General features: G+C 40.6%; 1 protein-coding gene across 1 annotated transcript in view; it reads right to left on the reverse strand.

Annotated features, from left to right (window-relative positions):
* Positions 1-15,813, reverse strand: part of LOC126291444 (uncharacterized) — a 381,448-nt gene that overhangs the window by 42,231 nt on the left and 323,404 nt on the right. Inside the window, exons 11-13 of the mRNA XM_049984958.1 lie at positions 8,575-8,697; positions 6,636-6,877; positions 1,717-1,903 (exon numbers count right to left, since the gene is read on the reverse strand). Coding sequence (XP_049840915.1) covers positions 1,717-1,903; positions 6,636-6,877; positions 8,575-8,697 — 552 coding nt within the window. The remainder of the gene's footprint in view (positions 1-1,716; positions 1,904-6,635; positions 6,878-8,574; positions 8,698-15,813) is intronic.

Below are 15,813 nucleotides of genomic sequence, written 5' to 3' on the forward strand. Positions count from 1 at the left end.
GTATTTCCATCTATTTATATCTACTTCATACTCCACATGCCACTTAATCCTGTGTGGCAGGAGGTACTTAAGATAGCAATAACTGATGCACCTCCTGTGTACCCATTGCAAATTGTGTGTGGGAAGAATGACTGTTGGTAAGTGTTACCTCTAATTTCTGGAATTTTCTTGTCGTGGACATTTTGTGACACGTACGTAGGAGGAAGTAGTGTATTGTCTAAGTCATCCCAGAAAGTTCTGTCAAATTTCAATAGAGACCTGTCTGTGATGCACAACACCTCCCTTATAATATCCATCACTGGAGTTTGATGAGCGCCTCGATAATGCTCTCACATGGAGTAGACAATCTTGTGACGAAAGGTGTCACTCTTTATTTGATCTCTCTCTCTCTCTCTCTCTCTCTCTCTCTCTCTCTCTCTCTCTCTCTCCCCTCCCCCCTCCCAACAGTCCTATCTGGTATGGTTTCCTGCACGATGAACAATACTCAATAATAAGTCTAACAAGCACTTTGTAAGCCACTTCCTTCACAGATGAGATACATTTCCTGAACATTCTTCCTATGAATCTCCTCTTGCAACTGCTTTTCTTACCATTTCTTGTACATGGTCATTCAACTTGAGATCACTCTGGATAATCCTCCCACATATTTTACAATAGATACTGTTTTCAGCAATTTGTCTTGAGTTATATAGTTATACAATAATAGATTTCTTTTCCTACGTATGCCCAATATGTTATATTTATTTACATGCACAGTCAATTGCCAGTGCTGGCACCATTTATCAATCCTCTGTAGGTTCATTCTGCAAAATGATACTGTCTTCTGGCATTGCTACTTTCCTACAGACAACCTCATCATCTGCTAACAGTCTTAAAATGCTTTCTAATAGATCATTTATATACTTTGTAAACAGTAACAGTCCGATCATATTTCATTAGAGTACTCCAGAAATTACGTATATGTCAGTCATTCCTCCTCCCCCTCCCCCCCCCCCCCCCCTGTTAAAAGCAATATGTTGAGTTCTATATGTCAGGAAGTTTGGAATCCAAATTCAAATCTGGTCTAACACTTGGTAAGTTCATTCCTCTCCTACTTAACAGCAGTGTGGGGTGGTGTTAAATGCCTTCATGAAGTCACAGAACATGGCATCAAAAATGGTTCAAATGGCTTTGAGCACTATGAGACTCAACTTCTGAGGTCATTAGTCCCCTAGAACTTAAAACTAGTTAATCCTAAGTAACCTAAGGACATCACACACATCCATGCCCGAGGCAGGATTCGAACCTGCGACCGTAGCGGTCACGCAGTTCCAGACTGCAGCGCCTAGAGCCGCACAGCCACGTCGGCAGGCCAACATGGCATCAACCTGAGTGCAATCAAACAACAGGAAGACTTAGAGTTTCGCAAGAGCTCAGTTTGTAGAATCCATTTGTTTTTATTTTCTTGGTTCTATATTGTAGCTTTGAAGCATAATCACTACACTGTCTCGAGAAGCACTTTGAGTTGGAGTGTGTAGCTTTATTTTACCACATAACCAAGTTAGATCCCACTGTGGGCGAGTTATGGCCAGCTGTGTGGAGTAATACATTAAAAGACTCTGAGCATTGCTGTTTTAACACTATACAATTTCAATGAAATAAGGAAAGAAACAGACTGTGCGGTTCGCAACTGAAATAACAGTATCAACTAAAACTTATGACAAAACAGTGTCTTACCAGGTTGATGGGGCCCCTCGCCTTTATGGCAGGTGGTGGAGGTGGGGCTTGTGCCTGTGGGGGCGGCTGCTGGTGCTGCGGCCCCTCAGGCAACCTGGGGAGGGGTGGGGGCGTGGCCTGCTGCTGGTCTTCTCCCAGTCCCGGCACAGCACTGGGGCTGCCGTCGTCCGGTACAGCCTCCTGTTGTCTGTTCGGAGAATTGCACTTGTAACCACCAATGTCAAGCGGTGTAGGAGAACATGATATACACAACTAATACACAACCTAATACACATTCTTTAGCATTCAAAATTTCCCGCTTGAGTCTTTGCATTGTCCTTTAGTTTTATATCATTATTTCTCTATTTTGATTGCAGGAAAATAATCTCTTATTTATAACGTCTGTCAAGTAGTTGAAGAAACTAATAACATCAATCAGTAATAAGCATATATAGGAAATGTATTGTGCACATCACTAAGAGCTCAGATGGAAACCCAGTTCTAAGCAAAGAAGGCAAAGCAGAAAGGTGGAGGGAGTATATAAAGGGTCTATACAGGGGCAGTGTTCTTGAGGACAATATTATGGAAATGGAAGAGGATGTAGATGAAGATGAAATGGGAGATATGATACTGCGTGAGGAGTTTGACAGAGCACTGAAAGATCTAAGTCGAAACAAGGCCCCGGGATTAGATAACATTCCATTAGAACTACTGATAGCCTTGGGAGAGACAGTCCTGACAAAACTCTACCACCTGGTGAGCAAGATGTATGAGACAGACTAAATTCCCTCAGACTTTGAGAAGTATATAATAATTCCAATACCAAAGAAAGCAGGTGTTGACAGACGTGAAAATTACAGAACTATCAGTTTAATAAGTCACAGCTGCAAAATACTAACATGAATTCTTTACAGACGAATGGAAAAACTGGTAGAAGCCGACCTCAGGGAAGATCAGTTTGGATTCCATAGAAATATTGGAACATTTGAGGCAATACTGACCCTATGACTTATCTTAGAAGAAAGATTAAGGAAAGCAAACCTATGTTTCTAGCATCTGTAGACTTAGAGAAAGCTTTTGGCAATGTTGACTGGAATACTCTCTTTCAAATTTTGAAGGTGGCAGGGGTAAAATATGGGGAGCGAAAGGCTATTTACAATTTGTGCAGAAACCAGATGGCAGTTATAAGAGTCGAAGGACATGAAAGGGAAGCAGTGGTTGGGAAGGGAGTGAGACAGGGTTGCAGCCTCTCCTCGATGGTACTGGGAGATGAAGCTTGCACAGGATAGAGTAGCATGGAGAGCTGCATCAAACCAGTCTCAGGACTGAAGACCACAACAACAACAACAACAACAACAACAACAACAACAACAACAACAACAACACTAAAATCTTGATTTTCCTACAAGACATTAGTGTTGTGAAAGTCACATTTACTGAAAAATTAACACAATAATAAAAGTTCAAAGTTATGTGGACAAATATCAGAGCCCTTACAACTTGAGAAATTATCAAATGATAACAAACGAAAGATTCACAAATACAGTTTCATCAGTAAAATTACGATGCTAATGAAAATTATGACTGTACTTAAGAATTAAAGTAATCTGTAATATACAGTTTGCTGCGAAATCAACTGAATTGCAAAAAAGGAAATATTAATTGTAACAAAAAAAGTTTACATTCCTAATCAAAAAGTTACAGAGTTTAACGTGGCTGCAACTGTATGGTCAGTTCGTGGCAGTATTGGGTTTGCAGTACTCGCCTCTTTCAGTGTGTTAAGGTTGTGCAAACTGGACTCAAATTTGTATGCAAGTCGGACAGAATTAGTGAGTGAAAATATGTGTAACTACTACTTGCTCCTAGCAAAAAGTAATTATAAGTTATAAGAAAATGGTGTCACGTTATTTGTTTCGGTGAAGAACCCCAGCCAGCATTGAAGGTGTTATGGTTCTAATGATATCCTTACCATTATTGGCATGTGGTGATATGCTTTATGTTATCTTGTCAAAAAATTCACTTGCTGAATTAAGTCTGTAACTATATTTAATTTTTGGTAATAAAGTGATGAAACAAAGGATTACATTAGACACCCAAGTTAATGTTATAGACATTCACTTTGCTGATTTTAGCATATAATCACATCAAATATTATCAAACTGATAGCATGCTGCTGCATCAAACAGAATGAACAGTATTTCATGAAAACTGCCAGATTTGTGGAGGAGAACACAGACCAAACACATATGCTGACATTCAACAAGAATCTTCTGCTTTTACAGGAAGCGTGAAATCGTTATTAGCTGATTCATATGTACCAAGGTATGAGGGGTAGTCAAATGAAACCCGTGCACCTGCCACAGTGAGACAACTACAAGTACCCACCCTACTGCAAGATAACAAACAATTCCTATTTTGTGGGGTGCGGTCGGCCACTGAGATCCGATAATCATACCCACTCTTGCACTTCCTCATCCGACTCCAACCAACATCCCCTCATGTCTTTCTTCAGATTGCCTTATGTAGTGCCACCAGTTTGAGCCCAAGGGCAAACAGAAAAGCCAATCGTGGAAACATCCCACATCTCTCCTGCCAAAGAAATCCAAAGCTGTTGACAGATGTTCCAGTAATGGTCTTCAATTGCAAGGACTCTGCTCATCCAGTTCCTCAAGCGTGGAATTGCATGGGAGGCACTGCAACATCCTTTGTACAGCCCAGATTGTTCACCACGTGATTTTCACATCTTTGGTGACCTGAAGAAAGCCACACATGGATGTTTGTTTCAGTTCGATGTGCAAGTGCAAGAGCGGATATCTCAGCAGCCGAGCGCACTCTACAAAACAGGACTTATCCCAGTGGGATAAATATCTTAACACGTGTAATGACTACTTTTGAATAGAAATTCCATAGTCCCATTGTAGTGGGTATTCGGTTTTCATTTGCCTGCCCCTTATATGACGTCTGCTCAAAAAATTCTGGACAATTCGTAATTTCACGCCAATGGTGTGTGGGAGCAAAATGCCATTGGTATCCCTAACCACAACCGTGGTTAATGTGTAACTGTCAGAAGTTTCACTGTTTTATGTCTGTTCTTTAATGTTCAGTGTTGTATTGAGTAGAATATTGTGTTGCACAATATGCGAATTTTGAGATGGCAGAGTTGGAGAGCACCTGCATTAAATCATTCATGAAACTGAAGAAAACCTATACAAGGACACATCAAATGATCCAGGAATGTAGTCTACAGTTATGATGTAGACACCAAGATTCAATCTTCACAATGAGAAAAGGTTCACCAAGACCAAAAGATGCTCATGAGGTCAGGTCAAATGTCAAAGCCATGCTGATGGTTTCCTTTGTCTTTGAAGGATTAGTTCATCACGAATTCATGCCACATGCAGAAACCGTTAATCAAGGGCACTATTGCGATATGTTGTGAGTCTGTCAGAAAATGTGAGAAGTAATGGCCTGAAATATTGCAAGACAATTCATAGCGCTTGCTTCATGATAATGCACCTGCACATTAATGCCTACTGGTGCATGACTATTGAAAAAAAAAACTAAATCACTCTGCTTCCTCATCCTCGCTCTTCTCCAGATCTGGCTCCTGCAGACTTTCTTTCATTTCAGAAGTTAAAAACTCTGCTGAAAGGACAGAGATTTGCAACAATATGAGACGAAAAATTTTCCACATGGCACTTTGCACGATCCAATAAGAAGCATACCAAGACTGATTCTGGAAGTGAAAACGACATTGGGAGCAGTGTATCAATTGCGGAGGAGAGTATTTCAAAGAAGAGCATTGCAATAAGTAAAAGGTAAGCATAGAAAAAATTTGTGGACAAAGTTCTAGTATTTTTTGAACAGACCTCGTACATTTACATTTTCAAATGACAACATTTGAAGGAATGCTATTGGAAGTAGTCTAAGGTACTTAAATCCATTTAAGTGCACTAAAGAAACACTACACAATTCTAATCTAGGCATGCGTTAAGGAACATTTACTTTGACAGTCTCAGTTGTATGACAAACGATCGATGACTAGATTTTGCCGTGTATGATTATCATCTTTAGATCTGAGAGTTTACTATTGTTGATTGGTCGAAAGGGACAGAAGGCTGATGGCCGAGGTGAAATAGAAATGATGGAATGGGATAGAAATGTAGCACAAGCAATAAAAATTTCATACTTTAGGGAAATGAGAGAGACCAACGGTTCTAATATTACACTTGATAATGGAAGCAATACTTACAAAACGTCAAGACACATTTATAATATTTGTCAATCCAGAAAAAATGTTTGACAATATAAAGTAGTTCAAGATGCTTGAAATTCTCATAAAAATAAGTATACACTCCAGGCAACTATCAATAATAAACAAAAGAACAAGAACCAAGAGGAAACAATATGAATAAAATGTCGAGAGAGAATTCCTTAGATTAAAAATGGCTTAATTAAGGGATGCATTCCTTCTTGCGCTCTGTCTCTAATGACCTCGTTGTCGACGGGACGTTAAACACTAACAACCACCACCTTCTCCTCTGTTGTTCAACATGTATATCAAAGTGGCAACAAGGAAAGAAAAAGGAAAAAAAAGATATTTAGGAGTGGGAATGAAAGTCATTACGAAATGGTGTCAATGACAGGTTTCACTCATGAGACTGCTGTCCTCCATGAAAATGAGGAACTAGACATCTGTAGAGGCAAAAAATGTAGACAAAGATAGAGGTTGGAATGTACAGAACAAATAACTGAGGAGACTGGGGATTTTAGTGCTACCCTGCTTGTGAGGTGAAAATAGGGAGGAAAGGTGGTCATGGCAGGCTGTAATTCTACATGACACATGGCTCACATGAAAAAAGGTATACAATTTTTAAGTTCAGAATTTAGATTCAATGTCGGTAATTGCAATAGCAGAAACACGACAATCCCATCCGTACCTCAAGGTGGTTAGACTGTCGTCTGCTGAGCCCTGATGCTGGTGGAGTGCCGTCTGCCTGGGTGGCGGTGGCGGCGTGGGCTTCGCCTGCGGCACCGTCGGCTTAGGCGGCAGCGCCGGCTTCGGAGTGGAAGGTTGCTGAAGAGTCGCCGCTGCAGTTACCGACGCAGAGGTAGGGGCGGACTCTGGTGTGCCAGTCAGAGGTGTCGAGCTCCCCTGTGGTGGACTCAGCACCAACATCTGCTGCAGAAAAGAATTGCACGGCTGAACAATGAAAAATATGAACAATTAAAAAGATACATACCTCAGGCTGTCTAAATGGGCATTTTTAGTGTGTTTACATCTGTCCAACTTCCATGCATACTAGGTGTGTGAGGCCACTCGACAAAGAGGCAAGGGAGCCCAGACAATGGTACATCATCACGCAAGCCTGACATTTGATAACATGGACCAGTGTATGTAGATGCAGATGCCTCTCCATCCCAGGTGTGGACAAGTGCAACACTCACGTGCCTCTCCCTGATTACGTTTGTTTTGTGCTTTACTTCACAGTTCATAGAAATTGACAGAAAGTCACTGAGTAAAACAGAAGTGATTTCTGACTTTCCACAAGGTGGTGATGACCCTCTGTTGTTTCTTTTCTATGTAAATGATTTTAGAGACAATCTGAACAGCCATCTTAGCTTGTTTGCAGACTATGCTGTCGTTTGTTGACTAGTAAAGTCACCAGAATGCAAGATACATAGGTCAAACCATGAGGACACTTGACACCAATGCAAGTGGGTAAGCGGGAGCATTTCTGTAATTCACAATAGCTCTGACAGGGAGATCTTGCTTGTGTAGCTTTGGTTGGCATCGGAGGGAAGGTGTGCTGGAATTTGTTTGTATCTGTTTTCCTTTTTCATTGTTTTCTATTGTATGTTTAATGTCTTTTAGAGTGTTTCTCAGCTTCATTTTATGAACTCTTGTGTCTTACTGATGTATTGCTCTTTATCCACAAGAAACACTGTGTTTCCTTTATCTGCCTTTGTGATTATGGTGTTGTGTTTCTGAAGTTTCTTTCTAAGTTTTGTCATTGTTATCGAATCTGTATTGTTTCAGCAAATTGCCAAAAACTGCAGATGTGAAATGAAGCCAGTCGACACTAGCCACTGCTCTCGAGAAGGGAAGGTGCAGACTATGTAAAGAAACACCATAAGTAGCTTGCAGTCCAACTTCATAAAGAAAATGCTGTTTTTAACGTAAAAGGGTCAAAAAATAAATGTACAAACATGTGTATCCAATTTACAGAATAACAGAGGACATGCTTTGTAAATAAAAGTGAAAGGCGTCTGGTGTAACACTTTTTAATTACACTGCAGTCAGCTCAAGATAGATAACCTATAACAACAGATGTTAACAGCTGCTGTGGAAGACGACCACACAAACAAATGTATTTCCGTTTTTCATTTCACAACTAATGGTTTTGCCTCTTCTGATTTCAAAGAATTCCTCACCACTTCTTTGCTCAGCCAAATTATATTTTGCCAATTGGGTTATGATGGTAAGCTTTTCTACTGTGAAGTCTTCTATTCTTTAATGATGTTCAAGCCATTTTCTCTTGTTTAATCTTCGTTGATCCATTATGGATCGTGGGATGATGGCTGGCATGAACTACTTGATGTAGAAATTTATTTTATTTTATTGCATCAAGATTTTCTCTTGTATTCTTTGACATTATTGTTACATATTCAACTCTTACTTCTCTTCATAAAATGTCTTTTCCTACCCAGTCTCTTCTTTGACCCATTTCCTCTAAAAAAATCTTATAACGACTAATTGAAATCATCTCTGATATGACCTGTACTACCATCAAGCAACACAGGAGTAACTTCTTATCTTGTAAAATGCCTCATTTCTCTAGTGTTCTGTGAATGGTGCCACACACAGGATAAACGTACCTGGGGAGCTGTAGAGCTGATCGTTTGCGGCTGCACCGGCTGTATCTTTGTCGATGACGTCTGATAAATTGGAGATGGCTTCTGATGCTGCACTGACGTCGGTGCTACACTGCTGACTGGTTTCTGAAACACCCAAGTGACAAATGAAACACTTCTAGTCCATAAGAAAGAGCAAGGATATGACCTACCCAGTGCTTGTAAAAGTTGGCATTATAGCACATATTATTTAGCAACAAGGAAGTATGCAACTTTAACTAAGGAAACTAATATAAGATGTGAAGCAAAAGAAAAAGCTTCAATTATTAAGTTAAAGTTTGGATAGACTGGGTCCACATCATTCATGAAATTTTTAAATGAAACCATACCACTTTTGGCTGTTAGAATATTATTTATTGGGATTGCAATTTTGACATTTTGTGTTTTTCATGTACCGTGTGGCTGTTGCAACCCACTCAGTGATATAAAGCAGTGACATGCTGTGTAACAGTGGTTGAATGTTGTGTTGTGAATTCATCTGCTGTTCGGTATACTACGCATGTTAGAAAACTGATATAAATATCGAAGTTTAAATTTCATGTAGCAGACATGGTAAAGGATCCCAAAAGCTAACCTTGTCAACACTGGGATAATATATCTGTCTCTTTTATGACCCTTCACTATCAGTAGTCCAAAACAAAGTATTAACTCTGAAATTATGATTACAGTTAATAAACATAATGCTTATTGCTATCTTTATCTCTTTCATCAAGCTTATATAGGAATTACCCAACAGGTATTAGCAATCCCAAAATTTGCATTTTTTGGTTTATTATCTTACCACTTCTCAAAATATATTGGCTGCACAGACAGCTGTTGCTAGCCGAAGTGGGCTTGTTGTGATCCATTTACCATGTCTGCTACATGAAATTTAAACATCAGTGTTTATATCATTATTTGACCACCTTCCTAATGTGTATGGTGTATGGAGCAGCAGATAAATTCACACCACCACACGCAACTCCTCTTACACAGCATGTCACATCTTGATATTTTTCTCTGGGTTACAGCAACCCACAATACAAGAAAATTACATATTGAAATACTCCTCTTACACAGCATGTCACATCTTGATATTTTTCACTGGGTTACAGCAACCCACAATACAAGAAAATTACATATTGAAATCGCAACACCAAAGGACGAGCAATTTCATTTGACAACTATTAATTATGTTAAAACTTGCATTTTCTGCACACAGTTACTCATGTGTAATGATACAAGCCTGGCCTTCAAATTATTTGCGTGTGTCCAAACTTGAGTCATGCTGAACCATATTTTATCTGTTTAACAGTTTATTTTACTTCTAATGCAATTCTGAATTTCTAATTAGGTGCATTTTTTGTACATTGTCAAAGAACTCTAATGTGATTATGAAACATTCCATATAATATGTGCAGCAAAAGTATTAACTAATGACGACATATTATAAGTAAGAACTTCAGGAAGTAAGTTACATGTGTCGTCCCACACTAAGACATGTATGACTATAGGAATCCATCTTGGAGACACAGTTTTGCTGCAGTATGGATAGTAGTGCATCATAATAAACAAGTAAAATCGTGCAGCAACTGGAAACATACTCCAAAGTTGAAGTATGTGGGACAATATGATACTTGTGGACAAAGCATCTAAATTGCACACTGGTTCACCATGAAATTCTGATGATACTGAACAAATGCAATGCTGTGTCCTGCCATAGTGAAATGGTCCCAACAATTTGACAAAGGCCACAGACACAGCTGATGTTGAAGGAAGACCTTGCACCACGCGATTTCAATCTTTTCAGCAAGCTGCAACAACATCTGGAGAGTAAACACATTTTCCTGTGATGATGATGCTCAAGCAATGGTTCTCAAAGCGTTGTCTGATCCAAGGATCAGATTCCTGTCATCAAGGAATTGAATTATAGATGCAAGACTCCAATCATCATTTACAGAAGCTTGGTGACTCTGATGAAAACTTGCACCATGCATGTGTGTCACTGATGTGAAGTACAGCATTCAAATCTGTCATACTGTGTTCCTGTTAGTTGCCCCACCTACAACAGTGTATATTTGTTTGTCTTATTATGAAATTCCGAGAAATTTGTTACACTTGTGTTAGTGGGCATAGCCTTGACAAAGTAAATATTCCAGATGTATGCTTCTAATTGGTCAGAGATTCTGTAAATATTATCCCAGGTTTCTCCCTTGTTATAAAACAACCCACTTTCTTGAACAATGGAAACTCTAGGTTGGGATACCAACAGTATTTGGAAAAGGATAGATTGCTACTCACCATAAACAGGCACAGGCGCACACACACGCACACACACACACACACACACACACACACACACACACACACACACACACACACACACACAAAATAGAAAGAAACCGTTGCTTGCAAAGCTTGAAATTTTGTGTGGTTGTGTGGTTTTTTTTTTTATTGTGCCTATCTACCAGTGCTTTTCCGTTTAGTAAGTCATGGAATCTTTGTTTTATATATATATTAAAAACAAAGATTCCAAGACTTACCAAGCGGGAAAGTGCCGGCAGACAGGCACATGAACAAAACACACAAACACACACACAGAATTACGAGCTTTCACAACTGGCAGTTGCTTCGTCAGGAAAGAGGGAAGGAGAGGGAAAAATGAAAGGATGTGGGTTTTAAGGGAGAGGGTAAGGAGTCATTCCAATCCCGGGAGCGGAAAGACTTCCCTTAGGGGAAAAAAAGGGACAGGTGTACACTCGCACACACACACCCACACACATATCCATCCGCACATACACAGACACAAGCAAGTCTGCTTGTGTCTGTGTATATGCGGATGGATATGTGTGTGGGTGTGTGTGTGCGCGAGTGTACACCTGTCCCTTTTTTCCCCCTAAGGGAAGTCTTTCCGCTCCCGGGATTGGAATGACTCCTTACCCTCTCCCATAAAACCCACATCCTTTCGTCTTTCCCTCTCCTTCCTGAAGAAGCAACCATCAGTTGCGAAAGCTAGTAATTCTGTGTGTGTGTTTGTGTGTTTTGTTCATTGTGCCTGTCTGCCGGCACTTTCCCGCTTGGTAAGTCTTGGAATCTTTGTTTTTAATATATTTTTCCCATGTGGAAATTTCTCTCTCTCTCTCTCTCTCTCTCTCTCTCTCTCTCTCTCTCTCTCTCTCTCTAACAAAGATTCCAAGACTTACCAAGCGGGAAAGCGCTGGCAGACAGGCACATGAACAAAACACACAAACACACACACAGAATTGCTAGCTTTCGCAACCAATGGTTGCTTCTTCAGGAAGGAGAGGGAAAGACAAAAGGATGTGGGTTTTAAGGGAGAGGGTAAGGAGTCATTCCAATCCCGGGAGCGGAAAGACTTCCCTTAGGGGAAAAAAAGGACAGATGTACACTCGCACACACACACACACACACACACACACACACACACACACACACATCCATCCGCACATACACAGACACCTTGCAGAGACTACGAGTGTAGGACAGTAAATCTTTGACAAGGGCAGTTTGGTTGAACCTGGGAGTGGGGCTGAAGGTGAGGCCTTTGGATAGGACAGAGGTTTCGGATTGGGAGAGGGGTTTGGAGGAAAGGTTAACTACTGAATTGGGGTGTTGTGGTTCCAGATTGTGTTGACTAGAATTTTGAGGTGTTGGGGGGAGTGGAGCTGGAAGTGGGAGATTGAGTAGATGGGAGAGACTGGGTCTGTGTGCAATGAGAGGAGGTTGAGGTTTGTTGGAAAGGTTGTGGGGGGTGAGTGAGTTGCCTTTCCGGAGGTGGGAAACCAGGAGATTGGATAGTTTTTTGAGGTGGAGGGTGGCATGTTGTTCTAATTTGCGGTTGGCCTGTAGGAGGATGCTATGTACAGCCGGTGTGGATGTGGGAGAGGAAAGATTGAGGACTTTGATTTGGGATAGGAGTTGACGGGTGTGTTCATTGGCCGAGTCGATGTATAGGTGAAGGATTAGGCGGGTGAGGGCTATGGATTGTGCTGTTTGGAACTGGTATAAGGACTGATGGAAAGAAGGATTGCAGCCAGAGATGGGAACTTTAAGTGTGAGGCCTTTGGGAGTAATGCCAAATGTCAGACAAGCCTGAGTGAATAAAATATGGGAGCGTAATCTGGCTAGGGTGAAGGCATGTTTGCGGAGGGAATGTAAATAAAATTTAATGGGGTTGTTGTGAGGTTGACATGGTATTAGTAGGTTGAAAGGGTAATAGGTTAAAGTGAAAGTAAATAGAGATTTATATAGGGAGAGATAAAGGTGTGAAAAAAGTCGAAAAAGTGTTGGTTTGAGATGAGCTATGTTGATCATGTGCAGAACTTAGGTTGGTGAACAACAATGGGTGCAAAGGTTGGGTAGTTATGCTGTCTCCAGATCACGTTAAAGGGTGGGGAAATTCAAGAAAATTTCGAAAAAAAAATTTTTTCGAAAAAAGTTTCGAAAAAATAATTTCCGAAAAAATAAAATTCGAAAAAAAATTTTGAATAAAATCTCGAAGAATATGTGTGTAAATGTATTCAAAGGACTGGTTATGTACTGGCAGGTTATGAGAATGAGGCTAACAATTGTTTGATGAAGAAATAATAACGTGTAAACCTGTGGGAAGCTGCTAAAAAATGATCGGTTATGTGGGAAAAACGGGAATGGAAATAAAACGAAAGTTGTTAGAAAAAACTGAGATGGTTGTGTAATGGGTGAAAGGAACTGAAGCTGTGAAATAGTATTCACGAGTTTACACGAAATGTTTGTAAACTTGGAACAATGGATTTTATAGCAGCGGTTATGTTGAAAGCGTTGAAAATTTTAGGTTATGGTTTGGAAGTAAATTACGTATTATTGAGTATAACTAGGCAGGATAAAAGGTATGGTAGATTACGGAAAAATGGAAGATGAATACAAAGTGAAACTTCTTGTACAAACGAAAAGAGAAAGTAAGACGATAGAGAAGATTTCGAAATGCAACAGAGACAATAACAAACGTAATTGTTGGGTTCAAATTAATGATGATGTAAATAAAATAGAAAGAAACTTCCACATGGGAAAAATATATTAAAAACAAAGATTCCAAGACTTACCAAGCGGGAAAGCACCGGCAGACAGGCACATGAACAAAACACACAAACACACACACAGAATTGCTAGCTTTCGCAACCGATGGTTGCTTCTTCAGGAAGGAGAGGGAAAGACGAAAGGATGTGTATGTGCGGATGGATATGTGTGTGTGTGTGCGCGCGCGAGTGTACATCTGTCCTTTTTTTCCCCCTAAGGGAAGTCTTTCCGCTCCCGGGATTGGAATGACTCCTTACCCTCTCCCTTAAAACCCACATCCTTTCGTCTTTCCCTCTCCTTCCTGAAGAAGCAACCATCGGTTGCGAAAGCTAGCAATTCTGTGTGTGTGTTTGTGTGTTTTGTTCATGTGCCTGTCTGCCAGTGCTTTCCCGCTTGGTAAGTCTTGGAATCTTTGTTTTTAATATATTTTTCCCATGTGGAAGTTTCTTTCTATTTTATTTACATCATATATATATATATTAAAAACTTACCAAGCGGGAAAGCGTCGTTAGATAGGCACAATGAATAAAACATACAAACACACACAGAATATCGGCTGCTTCGTCAGGAAAGAGGGAAGGAAAAGGAAACACTAATGACGAAGCAGCCGCCGGTTGCGAAAGCCGAAATTCTGTGTGTGTGTTTGTGTGTTTTATTCATTGTGCCTATCTACTGGCGCTTTCCCGCTTGTTAAGTCTTGGAATCTTTGTTTTAATATATTTTTCCCATGTGGAAGTTTCTTTCTATATATAATAGAGGGAAACATTCCACGTGGGAAAAATATATCTAAAAACAAAGTTGATGTGACTTACCAAACAAAAGTGCTGGCAGGTCGATAGATAAACAAACAAACACAAACATACACAAAAAATTGAAGCTTTTGCAACCAACGGTTGCTTCTTCAGGAAAGGGTTAGGAGTCATTCCAATCCCGGGAGCAGAAAGACTTACCTTAAGGGGAAAAAAGGACAGGTATACACTCGCACACACACACACACACACACACACACACACACACACACACACACACACCCATCCGCACATACACAGACACTGGCCGTGCACCAAGGCATGTTTAGCCACAGGGTGATCCTATTATTAAAACACTGTCTGCCTGTGTTCATTCATGCGAATGGACAGTTTGTTGCTGGTCATTCGCACATAGAAAGCTTCACAGTGTAGGCAGGTCACTTGGTAAATCACGTGGGTGCTTTCACATGTGGCTCTGCCTTTGATCGTGTACACCTTCCGGGTTACAGGACTGGAGTAGGTGGTGGCTAAACATGCCTTGGTGCACGGCCAGCACATCTTGGCACAGTGTTATTCCGTCCGGGTTATCTGGATATTTCCCACTAACACCAACCTGTCAGAACTCCGGAGATGGGAACTTGCCCTTCAGTATATCCTCTCTTCTCGTTATCCGCCAGGCCTCAACCTCCACTAATTTCAAGTTGCCACCACTCATACCTCACCTGTCTTTCAACAACATCTTTGCCTCTGTACTTCCGCCTCGACTGACATCTCTGCCCAAACTCTTTGCCTTTACAAATGTCTGCTTGTGTGTGTGTGTGTGTGTGTGTGTGTGTGTGTGTGTGTGTGTGTGTGTGTGTGAGCGTGCGCGCAGGAGAGTGTATACCTGTCCTTTTTTCCGCATAAGGTAAGTCTTTCCGCAGCCGAATTGGAATGACTCCTTACCCTCTCCCTTAAAACCCACATCCTTTCGTCTTTCCATCTCCTTCCTTCTTTCCTGATGAAGCAACCGTTGGTTGCGAAAGCTTGAATTTTGTGTGTATGTTTGTGTGTATCAACCTGCCAGTGCTTTTGTTTGGTAAGTCACATCATCTTTGTTTTATATATATTCACAGAAGCAAACCACCTCACACATACAACCACTAACACCAGCAGCTCTGTTGCTGAAGGAGGTTTTGTCCAAAACTGTAATGTGTAACAGTCTTTTTGTTACGGCTGTCTGCAATGCAACAGGTCATCTTTACGGTGAGAAGGCTCTATCCTTTCGCTAATATTGTTGATAAACCACTTTCTTGGTCAATGTAGCTTCAGTTCTTGAAGAGCACTTTTCATCTTTGTAGAATGACAGATCATGAAATTTAAGAAGAATTAATGACGTTAATTTCAAGTTAGGTCCTAGCTG

The sequence above is a fragment of the Schistocerca gregaria genome, chromosome 9 (genome assembly GCF_023897955.1).
Source record: "Schistocerca gregaria isolate iqSchGreg1 chromosome 9, iqSchGreg1.2, whole genome shotgun sequence".
NCBI classification, from domain to species: domain Eukaryota; kingdom Metazoa; phylum Arthropoda; class Insecta; order Orthoptera; family Acrididae; genus Schistocerca; species Schistocerca gregaria.